Source organism: Ambystoma mexicanum, chromosome 14, assembly GCF_040938575.1.
Source record: "Ambystoma mexicanum isolate Mex_15411 chromosome 14, UKY_AmexF1_1, whole genome shotgun sequence".
Taxonomy (NCBI): Eukaryota; Metazoa; Chordata; class Amphibia; order Caudata; family Ambystomatidae; genus Ambystoma; species Ambystoma mexicanum.
The window spans coordinates 595,711,314-595,734,398 of NC_090940.1; the positions used below are offsets into that span (position 1 = coordinate 595,711,314).

General features: G+C 47.9%; 1 protein-coding gene across 2 annotated transcripts in view; it reads left to right on the forward strand.

Moving 5' to 3' along the window:
- Positions 1-23,085, forward strand: part of ZC3H14 (zinc finger CCCH-type containing 14) — a 437,675-nt gene that overhangs the window by 148,669 nt on the left and 265,921 nt on the right. For both annotated transcript variants that reach the window (XM_069637953.1, XM_069637954.1), the window contains exon 7: positions 13,006-13,187. In XM_069637953.1, the coding sequence (XP_069494054.1) occupies positions 13,006-13,187 (182 nt within the window). The remainder of the gene's footprint in view (positions 1-13,005; positions 13,188-23,085) is intronic.

Consider the following 23,085-nt stretch of genomic DNA (forward strand, 5'->3'; position numbering starts at 1 on the left):
ATATATATAAATGCAATACTATCTTTGTTTTTGAAGTCACTTAAGTGTGTAGGAGAAATGTATTAGTATATTCAAGGAGTATTCACCAACTTTGACTGTTGAAAAGTTATTCCAAAGTTTGCTTGACTGTTACAAAAAATTGTCTTTTTTTTTAAATGTATTTTTTTAAAGGTATTTGTATTGCATTTCTATACAACATGGGGACTATGGCGTCCCTAACCAAATGAGAACAATCCCTTCTCCCCAAACCCCACTTGCCTTTTTAAAGAATGCTTAACTAAAACTTGATGTTTAAATACATATATATTACACGGCCCGCTGTAGCGGCTGTGTAGTTATGGTGAAGTTGCTAAACCCATAGGAAGACCACTTTTTCAGCGACTTATAACTTCGCGCTCCCTGGATGAATCCTCACCAGACTTTGCAAAAGAAGTATATGCCCCACTGTTAGGCAGAATTGCAGGCAGTACTCTCTGGGAACACCGCACACAATTGGGACTACAGGTGTAAGCAAAACCCAGGCTTTGGTATAAGTCTGTACCACACACTTTTGGTAGCGAGCTGAGCAGCCAGGCTTATGTCAAGAGGGAATGTGAGCAGTAGAAGTTACACAGAAGTATCACAATCACAGTGGTTCAAGTAGACACTTACACTCAAGGTTTCTTGGTTAAAAAATACTACATTTATTTACACAGACATTTAGAAAAACCTTCAATAGTAGAAATCAACTCAATATTAAACACTAATATACTGCAGTATCAAACTCTAAGTTATAAAGACAGTTCGAGCTAAAAAAGGAGCCAAATGGCACTTCAGTACTTTTAAATAGGAATAAAAAGTATGGGTTTGTACAAAGGGTTAAAAAACATACTTTAGGCCATGCACCGAACAGTCTAGGCCTAGGTCTTCACCACAGCCACCCCAACATAATGCAGCAATGCAGTTGTAACTCTGCAGGTCTTCGAAGGTTGGGCCCTTTACACAATGGTTGAGGAGGACATTGTAGAGTTGGTAGAAAAGCAGAAGGGAGTTGCTATGCATACATTAGCATACAGTGTAGGTCATTGCATGTGTTGCACATTAGGGAGGCACATGTCCGTCCGTATGGAAGAGGGTACGGTTGAAGTGGATGCAATATGTACTTGGTTAGTTTGCATTGAGCAGATTAGTAATTGTTGTACTGCACTCTGCACTATTTCTTGTATGCAGTTACTTCTTACAGTTGTGGCTGCATTGGGTGGAAATGCTGCAGTGAGCAGTGGTGTAGCGTGTCCACAGGTTGCAGTGTTGGATTAGTGTCCATATAGAAGAGGGTACGGTCGAACTATGTGCTTCGGTAGTCTGTATTGTGAAGATTAGTAATGGTTGTTGTGTAGTATTGGTTCTATGCACTTACTAGAGTGTTGGGTGCCGGACCAATGTTGCCAAGAATGTGTTGTTTGGTTGGCCGTAATATAATGCTTTGTGAATGGAAGTGGGTAGGGGGTGCCAATCAGTGTGGTATGTGTATGGATTATGGTAACTGGAACATGTTACCATGCATCGCTGTACTATGGGGCGCTGGTTGAGTAGAAGTGCCGGCGCCTATGTTGCCTTTGTGAATTCTGGAACCTGGCTACATGTTTGCCTGCATGGCTCTGTTATGTTGTGGTGGGTGTAGCCAAGGCCTAGACCGTTGAGTGCGTGGCCAAAGGCCGTAGGACGTAGGCCATGCACCCAACAGCCTAGCCCTTCACCACAACCCAATGGAGGCATGCAGTTGTAACTCTGCATGTATTTGAAGTTGGTGACTTTTACACAATGGTTGTGGAGGACATTCTAGACTTGGTAGAACAGCAGAAGTGAGCTGCTATGCGTAGATTAGCATATAGTGTACATCATTGCACCTGATGCACAATAGGGAGCCACATGTGAACATTTGCGTTTGCTGTGTTTAGGCCCTTTATAAGACCCTTGCTTTAGGAAGTTTGAGCTATAAGCTATTGCGGCATGAAAGGAAGTGCTCAGCACCACACGTAAAATATGGCCAATGTACACAGGCACCGACATACCATTCAGCACACCCGACGCAACGTTATGCAGTCATGCATGCAAACATGTGGCTAGGTTGAAGGCTGGAAGGCTCAATTGCAGATGGGGAGTGAATTGCACATGACATGAGCATTTAAATATAAGGTGTACTATGGTGTGTTCTCTGTGGTGAGGACCTTGCGCCTTGGATGCATATGGTGTGCATGGAAATGGAACTGCAGAATGAGCCAATCCGGTGTCGAGGGTGTGCCTCACAGGAAGGGCCGCTACTATTTTTTCCCCATCAGTCTATGCAGTGAGGGTGGCAGGCAGCGATGGAGAGGTGCAGAGACCTAATAGTGGGTGATACCTTAGTGCACAATCTGTACATGTATGCTGCACAAAGTGGCATGGCTATTAGTTTTGCGTTGGAAGGAGTGGAGGCTTTCTAGGGCACTGTCTATGAGGGCAGTTTTGGTGACTTTTACACAATGGTTGATCTTTGCAGATCTGTGGCCTTTGTCAGTAATGTTGTTGTTGTCGTACTGCATTATGGAGCTGCAAATTTGGGGTACACGTCATGTGGACGTTTGCTCCGTCTCCTAAAGAAGTTGATGGAAGAAGTGATGTGGATTTTTCCGACTGCCAAGGTGGTTTTCTCAAGCATACCACCAAGAGAAGCATGGGACCATGCCAGTGTATTTTGTCCCTAGCCAGAGGTTGGAAGGTGTTTCATTACCAGAAGCATGTGTCAATTTATGTCCCCTACTGGGATGTTCTCCACCGACTATGACATCATTGATGAACGATATTTGCACTGGTTCCATGCAAATGGCATTTATTTGGCCATCATTGGCAATGCTGTGTTGTTTTACACTGTGCAAAAAGTTTCAAGACAATCCTGTAACAATGTAAGGAGACAACCAAAAGAGAAACTCAAATAAAGAGCAAAAACAGGTTCTTTATAAGCACGTAAAAAAACACAACCTCTTTTCCAAGGGTACAATAAAGACCCAATCCCCTAACCTGTTTCACACTTCTTCCCCTCCCTAAACCCCCCCCCCTCCTAGCACGATAACTCTGCGGATTCCGCAGTAATTTTAGGATTGGTAGCCATGGAAATGGGACTGTGGAGGCAAAGGGATTGCTTAATAACGTTTCTGGTTGTGGTGTGTATGGAAAAACTGTAGAAGGTCTCTTTGTATAGAGACATGCAGAAGACTATGGTGGAAGTGTGCAAGCTAAGGGGCAGGCATCATGGGTGTATGCCTGCACTGTATGTACTTGTTTGCAGTTGCTAACATACATTTAGTGTTACTTTTCTGTAATCATTTTTCATACGTTTGCAGTAAGTGGGGTGCTGCGGACATTTTATTTGTGACATGTACAAGGTAAGTGGCAGGCATCCTCTTGTTATGCTTGCAATGTGTGTATAATATCATATGATGTTATATTGTATGATATGCCATTTATAGTGCGGATATACACATGTTTCTTAACGCACAGTGAGGAAAGGGAGGGGGAACAGAGGGGCGATGGAGACAACAAACCTACTAGGCGAGGTGTCACTCAGATCGCCCAAGTGCATGGGCAGGGGGAGGAGAAAGTGCAGTCCATGGGAAGAAGAAAAAGATGACAGTAAAAATACGGCCCGATTGTGGCAAGTGCAAGGATAAGTGCAGACATCAGGTGGTGGTGGAAATTTTAGGGATACAGAAAACAGTCCCCAAGTGCGAGGTTTACCAGAAAGCCAGTGCAGGGGTGCGACTGGCAGGGGGGAGGGGGGACTGGGGACCTGAGGGTGGCTAGGTAACCAGTGCAGAATCAGTTTCAGCCGGGAAGTCAGCAGGGGAGAGGAGGACAAAAAGCAGAGTGAAAGAGAAAACGTTTGAGGTGTTTCCGGAATCGGCAATGGTTCTCCTCAAGATCCAGGGAGGCTGTTGCAGAGGGAGCTTGCAGAAGCGAGTGACCCAGGGAGTTGGAGGCAGATGAGGGAAGATCTGGAGCAAAAGGATATTTAGGAAGTGAGAGTTGCAGGTATTGCGGCCCCAGGGCCCAGAAGGGCGTGTGCTTAGTGCAGAGGGTTTTCACCTATTCCTCGAAGCTACTGGGAGCCAGTGCAGACATTTCAGTCCCAGGGAGATACGATCCCTGGACTTGAGCCCAAGGAAAAGGCACACAGTCCTCTTCTGGATGAGTTGCAGAGGGCGGAGTGTAGAAGCAGGCAGAGTTAGAACGAGGCTGTTGCAATAGTCCAGCCTAGAGAGAACCACAGCTGTGGAGGCAGTGAGCTTTTCGGAACTTGCTTTAGGTTGGTAACATACATTCAGTACATTCAGTGCTGCTTTTGGTGCCGTATTTTTACAATTTATGTAGGAGATGGGCTAGTGTGGGGGGAAAAAAAGTCATAGTATTGTTGAAAGGCGAGAGAGTTCTTGTTTCAATATTACAATGGGTGATATGGGTAAATGGAAACGTTGCAAGCATATGCAATTGAAGTGTCACTTGATGGCAGTGGATGGGAGAAAAAAAACAGTATGCTTTTTAAGAACGTAATGGACGCTCAGTGCCAGATACCATGCGCAGAGGCACTTATAACGGAGCAATAAACATACTGCAGAAAAACTATTTATACCACCACTTTGTGGTGATGGGTGTTCATGTGGATGAATGTTAATGCACAAATCTTGCATTCTTTAGCTGAACTTTCTACTGGACGTGCTTTCCAATGACACAGCACTTGGGGGCTGAGTGTGTAACGGTACATACAAAGTGTTGTATAGAACTGACAGCGTTAGATGCTAACATCTTGGATATTATTGGTGGATGCATGTATGACTATTTAACAGTACTCAATGAGGTAGTGATAGACAAAAAATAGTGGATGGGGAAGGACTGCTCCTGCTTTACTGGGGCGTGGCCCTTGTGGTTCTTGTGGAAGCGCACGTGCCACATTCTGCGCTTCTCAGCATGCTGGCCAATGGAAATGGGACTTTGGGGATTGTCCAATCAGGTGCTCGGGGTGTGCGTCACAGGAAAAGGCAGCAATATTTGTTTTCATTACTCTGTATAGTGAGGCTGTACAGAGATGGAGAGACGCACAATTTACATCGTGGGTGATGCCCTTGTGCTAGGTCTGTTCCACTATGCCGTCGAAAGAGGCTTTTATGGCAATTTCAATTTGGAGGGAGTGGAAGCTTTGTGGTGCAGTGTAGATGTCTGCAGTTTTGGTGTTGTGCTTGCAGAATGTCAACGAGTGGCCACTTTCGTAACTGTACATGTTGTGATTGTGCACTATGGAGCCTTGAATTTGGGTTCCATGGCTTGTTCATGTGTGTACTGTCAACTGAAGAAGTTGATGAAAGCAGTGAAGCGCATTTTTCCCACTGCAAAGGTGCTTTTCTCATGTATACCACCAAGAATAGTATGGGACTATTCCAGCAAATGTTGTCGCCAGCCAGAGGTCGGAAGGGGTCTTATCAACAGAAGCATGTGTGACTTCTTTAGTGCTGCTGGGATGTTCTCCTATGAGAATGACAACATTGGGTCTCGATATGTGCCCCTTTTCCAGGCAAATGGCATTTCTTTGACAACCAGTGGCAATGATATTTTGTTTTACAATCTACAGGCTGCACTGAAGACGCTACTGTAAAAATGTGAACTGAACTACAAAAACCAAAAAACATATAAAAACTGCAAAAAAGGCGTTTCTATGGAAGCAGCTTTAAAAATACAAACATTTTTTTAAAAATGCTCTTTTCAGAGCCAGCACTCCAAACGAAATCCCCAACCCTGGGTAAAATGTATTCCCCCTCTCCCGTGCCAACAGCAAGTTAAGTCTGCGGACATTGCGATAGTTGCAGGGTTGCACGTGTCACATCTGGGCCTTTTGCCTCTAAGTCTAAGCAGTGCACAGTGGTTGCGAAAGTTATGGTTGCTTAGCTTACCATAACTGCCGAATTTCTGGAGGTTTTCGGTTGAGCTTGTAACCATAATATGGATAGGTTGTTATTAGTGCAAAGTAACTATAATGTTCCTTTCATGTACTTGTTGCACTGAATTTGATAGGTGTTTCTTAGGGCAACTGAACCATAAAGTCCCTGTAACAACGTTTTTTGTCATTGAATTTGATAGGTTTTTAGTAGGGCGCTGTAACCAGAACCTTCCATTAGGATAGTTTTTTCAGTAAAGGGGATAGGTTCTTAGTAGGTCAACTTAACCATTGTCCCTTTAACAATGTTTTTTGGTAGTGTATATATATTTCTGAGGCTTGTGGAATCTGCTTAGATCACATGCTGTGCATAGGCCGACATCTAGTGGAAGCTGCGGAGTATTACAGTTTGTTTTTCGAAAGTCGAAAATGGGCGTCGACACAGGCGTGCCAGTAATACTATCCCTAGTGTGACGTCCACTGTACCCAAGATCCCTCACGCGTGTAGGATCCTCAGATTGTTTTTTTCCGCCATACTGGTCGGAAGCATCTTGCGGAGTTCCCTGGCCTTAGCCATACTTTTGCTGTTATTATAATTTTAATTCTTATTCATTCCCTTCCCCACCCCAACGTCGACCCTCAACCTCGACGACGGCTGGAGAAGTCATCGACCGTCGACTGCTGCACGACGGATCTGGGCCTCGGTAGGCCGCTGGCCTCGGCCCGGGCCTAGTAGGCCGCTGGCCTCGGCCCTTACAAGTAGGGAGAGTGGGGGGTGGTACATACTCTTCACTCTTGATATATAGTTACATTTATATATATTCCTACACTTAGCAGCCCGCTGCCTTAAGGTGCGTATGGAGGGTACCCCTTTTCAATTCTGCCCCAAGTGCAATCGCAAATACCCTTGGGTCGACAGGCACGCCACGTGCAATCTCTGCTTGCCGAGGGATCACCCCGAAGCGAACTGCAGAGCGTGTAGTAGGTTTAAACCTAAGACACTTAAGGACCGTTCGACAAAGCGTTGGGCCCACCACGCCAGGCAGGAGGCCATGGCAGCGGAGGGCGCCTTCAGCGATGGCAGCGACGCCGTACTTTCGGACGGCGAGGGCATTACGGCGTCGAAAGACAGCCGACGAGCGCAGGTCCCCGACCTCGGAAGGTCGTCCGGCAAGGCGGCTATGGGGAAGACCCCCGGCGACGCAAGCGCTACACACCTAACACACACTAAACACACTAAGACCAACCGGACCTCGACGACGTCGACTTCCCGGAAAGAGGCACAAAAAGAACGGTCCGACTCGGTGTCCTCTGGGCGCTCTCGATCGAGATCGCCTCACGACGCAAGGCAATCATCCACTCTTGCCAAGAGTGCCTCGCTACACACACTAACGGAAGTTCGATCGTCGGGAGACGAAGACGACTTCCACCCCCAGGCCGCGCTCCAAGATACCGAGACCGCGGTTAACATCAGTGAGGCCCCACGCCCGAAGCACACAGATACCTTTCCAGACCCTCGACGCCAGGCGTCGAAAGTCTCTGGGGCCCCCAAGGGACAGGGAAAACATTTTTCCACGCACGGAGAAGGGGGGAAACAGCGGAAAGCACAGCCTTCCACCCCTGTAAAGCCTAAGCAGACAAGCAAACACAAGTCTACCCTTGAAAATAAATCACCTGCTAAAGTAATACCCTGTTCCAGGGAATGGTCCAGTGAAGACATAGACAGGGTTATGTCTAGGATGTCTTCCTTGGCTGATTTTTATGATAAGAACCCAGAACACTTTCTTTCATATAACCCTCAAGGGGCCACACCCTCAGGCTCCTCCGATCCTATCCCGCTAAGTAAAAAGCCCCGGGTCGAAAGACCTGAACCCTTCAAGGTTCAGCCTTACTCCACTCCATATTCTACTCCACTCCCCAGTTATCAGGGACAAGTTTTCCCTGAAGAGGACCAGGAGTTTGCAATTATGGAAGAACAAACCGGGACAGATTACTATGCAGAGGATGAGGACCTGGAGGAGGGAGAAGATGAGCAGGAAATTTACAGAGTAGATTCCCCAGTACAAAGCGAAGCCCCAGTTACTGACTCTCCAGTTGATAACCAGCCCCTCCTTAACGAGGTTCTCGCTCGAGCAGCGGAACACTTCCACATCGACACCCACGGTGTACAGGAGGAAAGGGACTTCGCGGAGGAGTTTGTAGGAGAGAGAAGACCGGTCGCTCAGACCATCCCTATCCTCAAATCCATCCAACGAAGAATAGATCCTTCCCTGGTGAATCCTAACCTCACCAGAGCTGTCAACCCCAGAATTGAAAAGATTTTCCGGGCAGCCCAGTCTGACCCTCTGTATATAAAGGGACATCTTAAACCAGATTCCCTAGTGGTGACCAACACTAGAAAGAGGGCTGGCACGCCCTTATCTTCATCAGAAGCTCCTCCCGACAAGGAGAGCAAAAAACTTTACGGGTTTGGCAGAAAGGTAGCCTCAACGTCCGCCTACCAAGCAAGGATTGCAAATTCCACCACCCTGTTGGCTAGTTACAATTGCCATCAATGGGAAGAAGTCGCGGCGCTCATTGCCTCTGCTCCAGAACCGTTAAAGGGCCAGCTGGCTCGGATCTCGGCAGAGGGGAGAGCCGTGTCTGGTTGCATTTTAAAAGCAACTTTCGACGCCGCTGACAACGCAGGGAGATTGATAGCAGAAGGTACTGTTATCAAGAGACATGCGTGGTTACGGCAGTCGGGATTCAAGACAGAAACCCAGGCTTCTTTAATAGACAAGCCAGTGGAACCCGACCTATTGTTTGGGAAAGCGGTCGAAGACGCACTTAAAAATGCCAAAGATGAATATGAGACTCTCAAATCCCTTGGCCAGCTTACCAACAAACCCCCTAACCAGAGGGGGAACAATAATTTTCGTCGCCCACGCGGCCAAAATTCACAAAGAGGCAACTATGCCCAGGGACAAGGTACACAATGGAATAACAACCAGCAGTCTACCCAGAGTTACGGCAGGGGTAACAAGAGAGGTCGTGGAAGAGGCAGAGGCAGCCCCAACAAGGGCGGTGGCACGCCTCCACCAAAACAGTGACGCTCAGTTCAGGGTCCCTTGCCACGCAACCCCAGTAGGGGGACGCATTTCCACCTTCACCCAGGCTTGGGAAGGGATCACCTCAGACAGATGGGTGCTGTCAACAGTATCCGCAGGATATTGTATAGAACTACTGCAGCGTCCCCGGAATCATCCTCCACGACAAAGAGTGCACTCCCTAGAGCATCAAAGGATCCTTCTCGAGGAGATCGCCATTCTGCTAGAAAAGGACGCGATAGAACTCGTCCCAGGACACCAGGTAAACAAGGGTATCTATTCAACTTACTTCCTTGTGCCAAAGAAAGATTTGACAATGCGCCCAGTATTGGACTTACGGCCTGCCAACAAATATGTCAAGCCCCAAAAATTCCGTATGACCACGCTACAAGAGGTAATCCCCCTCCTAAAAAAGGGGGATTACATGGCAACCTTGGATATGAAAGATGCTTATTTTCATATTTCCATGCTCCCAGCGCACAAAAAGTACTTGCGCTTCAAGGTGGACAGTCGCCACTACCAATTCAAGGTACTGCCCTTCGGGATAGCTTCAGCACCAAGGGTATTCACCAAGGTACTGGCGGTGGCGGCTGCACACCTACGCAGGGAAGCAATCCCGGTGTACCCTTATCTGGACGACTGGCTCATAACGGGGGAAACCCCAGGAATTTGCAGGTCAAACATTCAGAGGACTATCGACCTCCTCCACGAATTAGGCTTCTCCATCAACGAGAAAAAGTCAAGTCTGGTGCCAAGCACCTCAAAACAGTTTCTAGGAGCTATCCTAGATACTCAGAAAGGATTGACCTTCCCTTCGGAAGAGAGAATTCGGAATATACTTCTGCAAATTCCGCATTATCAGTCAGGTCAACAGATAACAGTACGCAAAGCTATGCGGTTACTGGGCATGATGGCGTCATGCATTTACCTGGTCCCCCACGCGCGTCTGCGCATGCGTCCCATGCAGGAATGGTTGGCGAAACAGTGGTCTCAGGCAAGTGGTCATTGGGACGATCTAGTGGTCGTTTCGCCAACACTCGTACAGAGCCTACACTGGTGGACAAGAGAGAATCTCGCAAAGGGGAAACCCTTTTACGATCCCGAAGTACAAGCCGTGGTAACTACAGATGCATGCCTGACTGGGTGGGGAGCTCACCATCTCCACCACACAGCTCAGGGTCTCTGGTCTCACTCAGTAGCCAAGAACCACATCAATCTGCTAGAGCTTCTGGCAGTATTCCGAGCGCTAAAGGCGTTCGAGCCCCATCTACTGAACTTGTCGGTGCAGATCAGGACGGACAGCACGACAGCCATGTTCTATCTGAACAAGCAAGGGGGGACTCGTTCGCCAAATCTGTCCAAGCTTGCCCAGAAAATATGGATATGGGCACTCAGACGGAACATCTTCCTGTCATCGCAACATGTTCCAGGGGAGCTCAATTCCCTAGCGGATGCTCTAAGCAGAAACTCCCTCCCAGAAGAACACGAATGGGTCCTTCACAGAGACGTAGTAGAAGATCTCTTCTCTCAGTGGGGTTTCCCCACTATAGACCTATTCGCCACAAGCGAAAACAAACAATGCCCAGGATTTGCATCCAGGTTCCCCCAGCCGGACTCCCAAGGGAATGCCCTGTGGATGAACTGGTCAGGGATGTTTGCGTACGCTTTTCCACCAACTCCTCTCATCAGGAAGGTGGTGTACAAGATGAACAAGGAATCTATGACGCTCATCCTAGTTGCTCCCATGTGGGCGAGACAACCATGGTTTCCACACCTACGCAGGATGGCGGTGTGCGAACCCATCAGACTCCCAGCCTGGTACAACCTACTGTCCCAGCAACAGGGTCAAACAGTGCATCAGGAACCCAACTCTATGAACCTAGCAGCATGGCTCCTGAAGTCATAGAGTTTGGACATCTCAAATTACCACAGAGGTGTATGGACATTCTAAAGGAGTCCAGGAAACCAAATACAAGGCACTGTTACTTTGATAAGTGGAAAAGATTCGTTATCTGGTGCCAGAATAAACAAATCAACCCGGTTGATTGCACTCCTTCCAACGTTGTGACATACATGCTCCACCTGCTGGATGCAGGGTTGGTTTTTAACTCGCTGAAAGTACACCTGGCAGCCCTCTCGGCTTACACCACATCCCATAACAAGGTCTCGTGGTGGAAAGTACCAGTGGTTAAAGCCTTCATGGAAGGAGTAAAGAGACTTCACCCTCCTATTTCGAACCCACCGCCAGGATGGGACCTCAACGTGGTGCTAGCTAAGCTCATGGGACCCCCATTCGAACCCATGCATAAAAGTAGTCTCAAACACCTGACTTATAAAACGGCCTTCTTAGTAGCCATTACCTCCATAAGAAGGGTCAGTGAAATTCAGGCTCTGTCAGTGCAGGATCCTTTCTTTACTATCCACAAGGACAAACTGGTTTTACGCACACACCCTAGGTTCTCACCTAAATTCATATCCAAGTTCCATGTAAACCAGTCCATCGAGCTTCCGGCTTTCTTCCAGAACCCGCAAAGCTCGGCTGAGGTGAAACTACACACCCTAGATGTGCGTAGGGCGGTCCTATACTATGTAAATAAAACCAGACCGCTAAGGAAAACAGATCAACTGTTTGTCTCCGTAGCTACAGGCAGAGAGGGGGATCGCGTCTCTAAGGGCGCTATCTCGAAGTGGATTATCAACTGTATACAGCTGTGTTACTCTCTTTCTGACAAGACTCTGCCTTTTACGCCAAGGGCCCACTCTACTAGAGGCATTGGTGCCACTCTGGCTTTCATTGCAAATGTTCCCCTCGACACCATTTGCAAAGCGGCTACTTGGAGCTCTATTCACACTTTTACTCAGCATTACTGCATTGACACTCATTCCAAGACAGATACACAAGTGGGACAAGCGGTTCTAAGACACCTGTTTGCTCATGACCCTTCTCACATCCCACCTCCTTCTTCTTGTACTGCTCGCTAATCTATGCACAGCATGTGATCTAAGCAGATTCCACAAGCCTCAGAAGGGATACATTACTCACCGTAATCGTATTTCTGATGCTTGTATCTGCTTAGATTCACATGCGACCCACCCTTCCTCCCCTCCGAGAGAAGGCGCATGATTGCTTGTAGTCTTACCTTTTCTGTCTATCTGCTTGGATTATCTGTACTCACGCTACTCCTCATGCTTCCTCATGTCAGAAAAAATACAATCTGAGGATCCTACACGCGTGAGGGATCTTGGGTACAGTGGACGTCACACTAGGGATAGTATTACTGGCACGCCTGTGTCGACGCCCATTTTCGACTTTCGAAAAACAAACTGTAATACTCCGCAGCTTCCACTAGATGTCGGCCTATGCACAGCATGTGAATCTAAGCAGATACAAGCATCAGAAATACGATTACGGTGAGTAATGTATCCCATATATATATATATATATATATATATATATTAAACACACCAATTTAGCTAAAACTAGCGCTCAACCTCATAACATGGTTGGTGCTAGGGGTGCGAATTCAGCCAAATTCGTAAAATATCAAAAACACATGCTCCCATGCGGTTGAAGCACTCCAAAAAACCACACTGGCGGCATGTACGAAAAAAAAAATCACACATCCGGTGCCTGGCGAGGTCCATTGGGATCCGGCACACTCTGCAGGCTGACCAGTATGCTGTTGCATCCTGCCGCCGCTATTGCTGGAGGCACGGCTGTCCTGGTGCAGCATCGCAGTTCCTCCCCTTACTGCTGAATCTCAGTCCACCGCCGCTGGTTTTCTTCTCCTGTCCACGCTAGATAGCGGGCATGGGCCCGGGCCCCGGCCCCCTGAACCTCACTCCAACATGGCTAGGTCTGCAGATCTGATTCGCTAGCAATGCCTAATACACTGTCACTGTAATCAATCTGTTGCAGATTCATGTCTAAGTCTATATTACAAGCCAGTCATGTTTTTGTATTACCATAACCAGGAAGAAAACCCAAGGAGGAGAAAGTTGCCATCGGTCAGCTCTGTGGTGAAAGTGAAGAAATTGAACAGCGAAGGCCAGGAAGAGGACGAGCAAGAGGATGATGAGGAAGAGGACGAGGAGGATGTGGCACGGACAGCAACCCTCCCCAGCAGCGTGTCGGTGCCTGCAAAGCCTGAAAGAAGGTACTCAAATTGTGGGAATTTAAGTTGTCGATAAGAGGTTCCAGTTATTAATCGTAAACCATGAATAGCTCCATGCTTTAACGGCTTATAGAACACTTTCCTAACGAGAAAACTCCTCCCAATAATTCACATTTTAAAACCTTTGTTCTTATCTATTGCTAAACCAGAATTCCACAAAACACCAACTGTGCACAAATGATTTGTTATTGTCTGGGAGAAAAAGCAAAAATAGTAATCTGTCTCCTATAGTAGGTTGTCGAGAGATGGTTGTCCCAGCGTTGTGTTCATAGCAAGGGGTTTTGTTTCTAAACCTAGGTGAGCTAAAAATAGTTAGGTTTTCCTTGGCTCACTTATGGTAGCTGTAGTCGAGCAGTCGGGTCAGAAAGTGATTTCTGACTCTTTGCTGACAATTTCCCCTGACATTTGCTGGAATTTTAGATGCTACCTTGTTTATACTGACACAGGGACCTCTTCTGAATGGCCCCTGAAGGCTTTAACTGTATTTGTATATGCAACCCTAAGAAGCCCATACAGCGACTTGGGCAGGCGCATTAACAAAGCACCCTCGGCCAAAAAGGGACAAACTCCATTGCCTTTTTTTTTTTTTAATTTCAATTTTATTGGTTTTGTAAAAGTTCGACAGACAATTACATTCAAATTCGAATAGTGAGTCGAAAGAAAAAGATTGTTCACAGCAAGTAACATTTTCATATCGAGCGTATAAAGTCTCTTGGAATGAAATAATCAATCAATAACGTCAACAAAACCCACTTTCTTTACCCCGCCCCCCTGCCCCCTTCACATGTCACCGTCTGGGGATTGAACACAAATTTAAACATTACCAAAGAACCGCATATATACTCATGACATAAGGCAAGTGTGCACAGCATAACGCAAGACCCTGGCAAGACAGGCTCCATCAGCAATTGACTAAAATGACACAAAATTCAGCAGTGTTTTGCACACATTCTTTTCACGTAGCATATGTAGCACAAAATTCTGACCATGCGTTCTCAACATTGGTACGATTTCCATGTAAGGCTGCAGTCAGGTTTTCCATTCTGTAAATACTCAGAGCAACACCCAGCCACTCAGTCTTGCTAGGGAGTGTGGCTCTTTTCCATACCATGGTTAGACAGGCTTGTGCAGCCATCAACAGACCTAACACCATTTTGGGTGCTTTCATGATCGTGTCCTCCGTTTCAATGAAGCCAAACTAGATCAGCAGTGGTTGTTTCTCTCTTTCGACATCATCTAGGTCCCTAATCCAGCTAAGAACCTCTGACCAATAGGCTTGGACCACTGCACATCCCCACCACATATGCCAATAATCAGCCCGCTTCCCGCAGCCCCTCCAGCAGTATGGGCTTACACCTTGATACATTTTGGCAAGCCGGGTTGGGTCATATTGCCATCTATACATTAACTTGATAGCATGTAGTTTATACTAACAAGATATAGATGATTTCGCCATCCGTCTACATATTTGAAGCCATAACTTTAGTGAAATTTGCCTACCCATATCCGATTCCCATCTGCCTTTGAGTGTCTGGGAGGGTGTAATATCGACCTCAATCAATGCCAGGTACATTGCACTTATCAGACCTCTGGAACCCGTGCATGTCAAGAATTCTCTCGAATGGGGTAAGGTCCCTCTGCAATTGTTCTTTCTATATCGGCCTTGTCAATACCCCCTTGAGTCTCATGTATAGGAAAACCGAGAGCGAGCCTATGCCAAGTGCCTCCTGAAGTTCCTGAATGGTTATAAAAGAGCCATTTCTCCATAGTTGACCTGCCCTTTCTAGACCAGCCTGGTACCAGGTCTCAAAGCTTCCTGGTTCCAGGATTGCATCTCGGATCCCCGGGGACCATAAGTGGCCCAGAGGAGAGGGCCATGTCGTAACTCTGACCATTTTCTTGCCCGGTTTCCATATTGCCCATATTGTACCTATAATGGGATGGGATTTGATGCTATTACGCAATTGGGACCCAGGCACCCATAGCCATTCACCCAAAATAAAGGGACGGAGGTGATAGTTATCCAGGGCTATCCACTGTGGCTCTGACTGCTGCCTGACATGTGGAAGGAGGACCCGGAGTTGGGCCACCCTATAGTATGTTTCGATGTCCGGTAGGCCTACCCCTGCATTGTCTTTTCGAAGCTGGAGCAAGGATCTCGGAATTCTAGGCTTTTGGCCTTGCCAATAGAAGGCCAGTAGCAATTTTCTTGTGTTCGGGAAGTATTCTGGGGGAAGCATTTGGAACAAATATAGTATTTTAGGGAGGATCACCATTGTTATGGCATTTAAACGGCCCAGCCAAGAGATGGTGAGCTTGGACCATCTTTGAATTTCTTTTTGAAGGGCAAGTGACAATGGTGGGAAATTGGCTTCATATAGGGATCCTAGGTCCCGAGTAACATTAATACCCAAGTATCGGAGCGTGGTGAGACTGACTTTTACTCCTAGGGGGGCAAAGCGTTCAACCTCAGAGTCTCTACTTTTGTCAATTGGGAGGAGGACAGATTTTGCAGTGTTATTTTTCAGGCCTGCCAACTGACCATATTCTTCAATTATTTCAAGCGCGGCCGGGACCGAATCTAAGGGATCAGTTAAGTGTAATAAGATATCATCAGCATATAGGCCCAGTTTGTATTCCCGATCACCTACTGTGATACCCTTGACTCTACTATCTTGTCTCAATTTTTGAGCTAACGGTTCAAGGGACATTACAAATAATATCGCTGACAGTGGGCAGCCCTGCCTCGTCCCCCTTTCCAGTGGAAACCATCGTGAGTAACCTCCATTCACCACTACTGAAGTTGTGGGGGAGGTGTACAGCGCTTTGATGGCGCGGCAGAGTTTTGGCTCTAACCCGTTCGAGACCAATACCTGTTCCAGAAATTCCCATGACACCCTATCAAAGGCCTTCTCGGCATCTAACGACAAAAGTGATGGGGCCCCTCCCATACCATGTGCCTCGTCGAGTAAGCAAAGTGTTTTTCTCATTGTGTCCGCGCCCTGTCTCCCAAGAACGAAACCAACTTGGTCAGAATGTATTAACCTAGGGAGGTACGTTTCGAGTCGGGCCGCAATGACCCTGGCATAAATATTAGCGTTGATATTGAGGAGAGAAATGATACGATAGGAGCTGGAGTATTTAGGATCTCTACCCTCCTTTGGAATGACTGTAAGGAGGGCCTGAGAGAAGGATGGAGGGGCGTGACCTGTGTCGTAGATGTGATTGAACAGAGATGCAAGAAAGGGGGCAATGAGAGTGGAGAATGTCTTGTAGAAACCGGGCGTGAATCCATCATCTCCTGGGGCTTTACCTGTCTTCAAGCGCTTTATGGCTTCTACAACTTCCTCCTCTGTGACTGACATGTCTAGGGAATCGGCTTCCGTGAGTGTGAGTGAGGGGATGTGCACCTCCTTGAGGTACATGTCTATGCTTCCCACAGGAGGGGGGGTCACTTACATATAGATATTCATAGAAGAAGGCAAATGCTTCTTGTACGTCCTCGGGGGAAGTCACTGTCGTGTCCATGAGGGTGCCATCCGTCCTTTCGATAAGTTCAACCCATCTCTCCGCCTTCTGTGCACAGAGACGAGCCGCCAAGAGGGCATCCGCCTTGTCGCCCTTCTCATAATATTTTTGTTTGAGGTATTGTAGGGTCTGGGCAGTTTTGCCCGCAATAAGTATTTTCAACTCCTCCCCGAGTAGTTTAGCTTCTGCAATATAATTGGGTCTTTCAGATGGGGAGGACTGTGCCAGGTTCTGGACCTTACAGAGCCTTTCCCTAAGGCCCTTCTCTATCAGGGCACGTTCTCGTTTTTTTTGGGCCCCTTCCCTTATAAGCACCCCCCTCCAAGTTGCCTTGGCTGCCTCCCATACGGATGTCTTCCCTACCTCCCCTGTGTCATTAGAAGCGAAGAACTGCTCGATCTCGGTTTCCAAAGCTTCCTTGAAGACGGAGTCAGCCCATAAGGAGTCATTACATCTCCATTTGGTATTCCGGGGGGCCAGGTCGTTCCAGAGTATATCCACCATAACCATATCATGATCCGTCCAAGCAGAGGGGTATATAGTTGCCGCTTGCAATGTGTGCAAGAGGCCATCTGAGAGGAAGATGTAATCGATACGCGTGAGCGTGTCGTGGGGGAGGGAGTGGAAGGTGAAGCCTCTATCCGTCGGGTGCAAGTGACGCCAACTGTCCACGAGACCATAAAGATTAAGGGTTAGTTTAATGTCCGCCTCGTTCCGCGTGTTGGGTTGATCTGCCACGTCAGCTTTAGTTTGTCTATCCTTTGAACTGTCCATCCACGTGTTAAAATCCCCACCGAGAACTGTGTCCCTTGGCCATGGCGAAAACCTTCTCACTGATTTTGTGGAGGAACCTATTTTGCCCTTGGTTAGGCGCATAAAGCGTAGCAAGGGTAACTGTTGTGCCCCGTATGCTTCCCACGACTATGAGAGCCCTCCCCTCCCTGTCCATCCATGTCCCAAGAATTGTCATCCGGAGGCCTTTGCGGATTAGGATCCCCACCCCCGCCTTTTCGAGATACCTGAGCTCCAGAAGGAGGGTCCGATCTCCTGTACTGGGATCACTCTCTCCTCACCCTTTCAATATCGCGTTTCTTGGAGGAATAGAATATCTATATTTGATCTTCTAAATTCCCTGGCAACCATGGATCTCTTTGTGGGGGTGTTCAAACCCTTGACATTGAGTGTGCAAATGCGTAACGTGTCTTTGTAGAGTGTAGGTGCCATCTTGAGCCTTGGGTAAGTGTATATGCAGCCAGTTTGTCTGCTTCATGGCCCGTGTCATGTTTGATGTTGCAGTGTGTGGTTCGTATTCTTCGGAATGGGTCTCAGTTAGTCCTTCGGAGGACAAAAACTGACCCGTCCAGTACATATAATGACCCTTTATGTATCCAGATTGTGTTTTCGTACCCCTCAGGTCTGTGTTGTGACAAAGTATGTGTTTGCCACCCGCCCCACCCTCACCTCCACCCCTTTCCCCCCTACGTTCGGAGCCCGACCCGTCTGGGTTAACATCACCCAGTCGGTCCCGGACCACCAGTGGAGACCGCGAAACAAGCGGTCCTATCTTAATATAGACATCAATAACAGTGAGCCCCCAACTATGTGCTCGTAATTTATCAACAAACCAAAAACAAAAACTCTGACCCCCCCCAAAGTGATCGTGCCAGCATTAGTGTTACGTCGTATCTCTTTCTGGGCATCCTAAACATACATGGTCAAGTTCACCATTCGCACGAAATGGGTAACACATTAGAGTCCAGAGGTGCGACTAGAGAATCGGGCACATCTTTGGTGTATGTAATACAAGAACCCTTCAGTCTGACGCACCCTCATCGCTTCTCTCTGCCTCGGGCAGCGCTCAATCGACCAGCTTCAACCGGATCACTCACCACAGAATTAGTTTGCCCCCAGCGGCCTAGCATGCCAGTCTGGTGGCCAGATTAGTGTTCCATGTCCTGTGAATTGTTCATTCTCCGAAATTTCCTGGAGCCTTGGATCCGTCTGCGCCGCGGGCCCTTAGTGTGCCATTCACCTTCCTCCCTCCTCGACTCTCCATGAGCGGGGCCCTCCTCCTGGGTACCCAACATGTCAGATATGTAGTCTGCAATGTCTTTTTCCGAAACCAGTTTCACTGTTGAACTCTCCCACTCAAAGGTGAGTGAGAATGGATAACCCCACCGATACCTGGTGTCTTTATCCTTCAGCATTTTCGTAATCGGGGAGCATTTCTTTCTCATTGCGGGCGTGAGCGATGATAGGTCCTGGTAAAGCGAGATGGTAGCATAGCCGAGACTAAGCAACAAAGCGTGTCTGGCTTTTTCTAAAATCCTGGCTCTGTCCACCTAGTTGTGAAACCTAGCCAGGACCGAACGCGGACCTCCTGGCCTGCCTCCGGCTCTGTGGATGCGATAAAGTTTGGGTTCATCCACTGTCTCATCCTTAAAAAGGAGCTTCAGGATGGCGTGCAAGGTCTGTTTCAGGTATGAATCAGATTCTCCTTCCTTTTTCGGGGATGCCGAAGACATGTATGTTATAACGGCGTTCCCCGCTTTCAAGATCGTCAACCTTTAGGCGTAATGCCTCTTCCTTGCGTTCTACTTCCGCAATGCGGTGGTCCATTTGGGCTTCCAACGTATTCAGGGAGGTTTGATTGTGTTCGACCTGCTCCAGCCTGTCCTCCATTTTGTCCATTCTCTGTGTAATTTTGTCGATTTTGCTGCCTATGTCTGCCCTCATGCTTCGCTTCTCCGCGAGTAGATCAGCGACATCCGCCTTGGTTGCCGCGGCCTCAGACCCAACAGTCGACATCTTAAGGTCAATGGGGGACTTCAGAGTTTCGTGGGTTGGTGTGAACTTGTATTTTGCCAATCTGTCCTTATGGTTCATGGGCGGCGGGACCCCGTCGATGAAGTGGGTAGGTCTCAACAATGTGCCAGAGGTCAGCCCTGCCAGAGTGGGAGCTTGAAAGGTATGGGCTTATGTGCGAAAACAGTATGCCGTGTGAGAATCCAATATCCAATATCCAATGTTCTCGTTCGCTCGGTGTATTGGCCTTCAATTCGGGTCCCGGGCGGTCCCCAAGGAGAGGAGTCCACGCACAGCCTCTTCAGGCCACCCTCATGCACGCAGCTTAGCCCAGGCCCAATGCTCAGTGTAGTTCGTTTCGGTAAGCCTCAGGGTTCGAGTGGGGGGCTGAGGAGGGCGCACGCCCTGAGAAACAGGGGCCCAACCCTCAGCCCTCTGCTGCCTGGCTAGACCTGCCCAGGGCCTCCTCCCGTATCTCCGGTACTCAGAGCACTGTGGTTCATTTCACCTATGCCACCGGGGGGGAGGGCGGATCACAACGGGCACCTCAACAGCTCCAGGCCTCACTCACCATTCAATTCATCAGCCGTGTTAGAATCCAAAAGGGGGCTCAGCGCACACGGCGAGCAACAGGAGCAGCTCAAGCAAGTGGGGTGAAGAGAGGTGATACCGCGTCACCGTAGGACAGGGGTGTTTCACGGGCATGATCCAACGCCACACGGGATCCGGCGACCAGACCGGGACTCAAATTCACGAACCTGGAGGCCGCGGGACAGCTGGGTGGGCCTGCGGGAGGAGATATGCGTGTACTTTAGAGTGGGCCCCAGTAGCAATGTGGGTTGGAGCGCTCTCCCCGGTGCCGCGCGTATCACGACTCCGCGTGTGGAGGAGGCATGCAGGCCCCTCCAGCCTTCGTGCTGCGTGTGGCGCAGGGGGAGTTTTTTCCACGAAAAAGGCTGCGTTTTGCTCCGGGTTTTCTCCGGGTGGTGCCTGGACACTTCCGATGCTGGTTTTCGTCGATGAGGTAACAGATGGGGGTCTCGTGGTCGGGGCTCAACCCACTTTTCAGGACCCTTGCACAAAGCCTACACGGAGAGCGATATCATCCGTGCGCCCCCTGGTGGCCAGTGGTTCCATTCCCTTTTTAAAAGTGTTTTGTGTCTGTCTGGTGGCATCTTTATACGTTTCATTTGGCTTAATTTGTAGCCTTTTTACTGTGTTGGCAGCCGGTTGCTTCTTGAAGATGGACATAGTGACCAAAAACAACTTTTTAAGCCCTATGCCCTATACATTTTGTTTAGTGGCTGTCCTTTGTGTATTTCTTTGAGGAACAGCTATTTTGGCCCTTGGTGCCTTTTTTGGGTGCTATACAGAACCCGCACAGGTACCTTTCTGAGAGTGGCATCCAGTGCTGACTAGATGAGGGGCCTCCTAGACACCCCTATCTACATCCTGGTCTGTGTGCCAGCAAAGGTATATGTTGATGGCCAACAAAACAGGTTTATAAGCGCGGACTCAGGGATCGAACATGTGTGGCTCTGCGTCATCTTGCTTCCAAGACGAGCATGTTGACCCTGAGTTATCCTCCCGAGAATGATGCATCGATCCTGATTGGAGGCCTGGGAGAGCCCCCAGTACTGTGTATGCATATTTCTCCGGGGGATCCAGAGCCGTTCCTCTGAACCTATGTGGAATTAGTCTGAAGAGCTGAAGATAATGAAAATGTCCTTGCTATCCTCTAATGCAGTGGAATACTGTCTCTGGCTCTTTCTCCCTCTATCCAGCGGGAGCAGTCGGATCCTCCTTCTCTGCAGCCTGCAGTGTGAATCCTATTGAGCACCTGCCTCATTTGTCAGGGACTAGGACAGATATAGGTTGCCCTGGTGCTGTGCTGAAAGTGGTGTTTTGCTGCTGCTTAAATTTGTATGCTCCATTGTGGCATACCTATCGTTGAATTCCTTTAACTGCTCCTCATCGAGATACCAATGGTGCCCCTGTCAAGAAGTCTTTTTGTCCCCACCTAAGTATCACTAGCCTGCATCAAAAATGCCAGTGCTGTGGAGTCTTGAAGCTGCAGATGTCCTGTCATCTCTTGTGGGCCTACTGGCTTTGTCTATGTAGTGTCTGGCCCAGGGCCTTCTTGTGCAATCCCTGGATCTGGATCTGGAGTTGGAACAGTGACTGGGAAATCCTGATGTCGTTTGATCACCTCATCCTGCAATAGTGGACTTTTTCCACAGGACCTGGTAGCTACTTTCACATTCTTGGAGTCTTTGTTCCTTGACTATGTTGCTAGATGCTGTTAAGAAGGATTTCTAAAATCGACCGCGAGTGTGGATTTAGGGAGGCCAACCTATTATGGTGAGCAGGAAACACTGAAGTCTAGCTAAACCCAATCAAGATAGGTAGCAGGGTGACAAAGCTTAGACTAAAGAGGGGTGTGGGAGTGGTCTAGGGCTACAATGAGTCCAAACAAAGCAACACCAATAATTCCAGTTGGACACGCAAGTACAAATTATTATCCAATGATTTATTAGACCTTTAAAATGCACAATAAGCAATAACACCTCTAGGCAAATAGTGTCACACAATTACTTTAAAACAGATAAGTACATTCACACTTAGGAGAAGATAGAAAGCATTTCATTCAATAATGAGTGTACCACATGTAAGTAGTCAGATCTATAAAGTTCAGTAGAAACACTTTAGAGTAACCCCAAAACAGTTCTCTAACACTTAGCAAGTCCAGCCCTACGATGATTTGGGATTTTGTGCCCTAAAGACATCAGTTTCAAAGTTATACTTTTTAGGAAGGTTTACTATGTGATTGGTTGATGCCAGTGGTTATGGTTTATAGTTCAGTTAAGTAGCACAGTCAATTCCAAGCCTAGGAAGGGATCCTTGACCAAGCCCTCGCCGATCAAAGTCAGGAAAGAGTGAGATAGGGACAGAACTTTATGCCAACCCTATAGAAAATTAGGGTGTGGGAGGGAGAACGGATATGGTAGCTTACCCTCTTTACACAGGTTTTTTCCAGAGACCATTCTTGGGGTTCTAGATTCTGTTTGAGACATGTTCTTTTGTGCTTGGTCACTGTATTGCTCTCCCCAAAGTGCACAGAACAAACATAAATCATCAATGCAATCATAGAGCAAATGCTTTGAACGTAGACAGACACAATAACTCACAGCCACGCACTCTTAGAAGATAATCAGCTCTTATACGGCTATTTATTCAAAGCTTAGAAGTACATAGAAATAACTCACAAAAATAATATGGACATAAATCACAGAAGAAGTAAAGAATTTAAAAGGAAATAAATCACTGTGAGCGTAACAGGATTCCTCATCTCGTCCAGAAGTGGCTGGAAGATCCCGGGAACAGCCAGGCCGAGAGCACCACAGCTCACAGGAGGGCCGGACGTAAGCGTCCTTCTCCGGCTGAAGTCTCACCTCACCACCTCCAGGCTTCCGCATATATACACACTACACAAAGGAGAGTCAATTCTCGAACCTTCTGAAAATTGCACTTGCGCAGTTGAGGAACA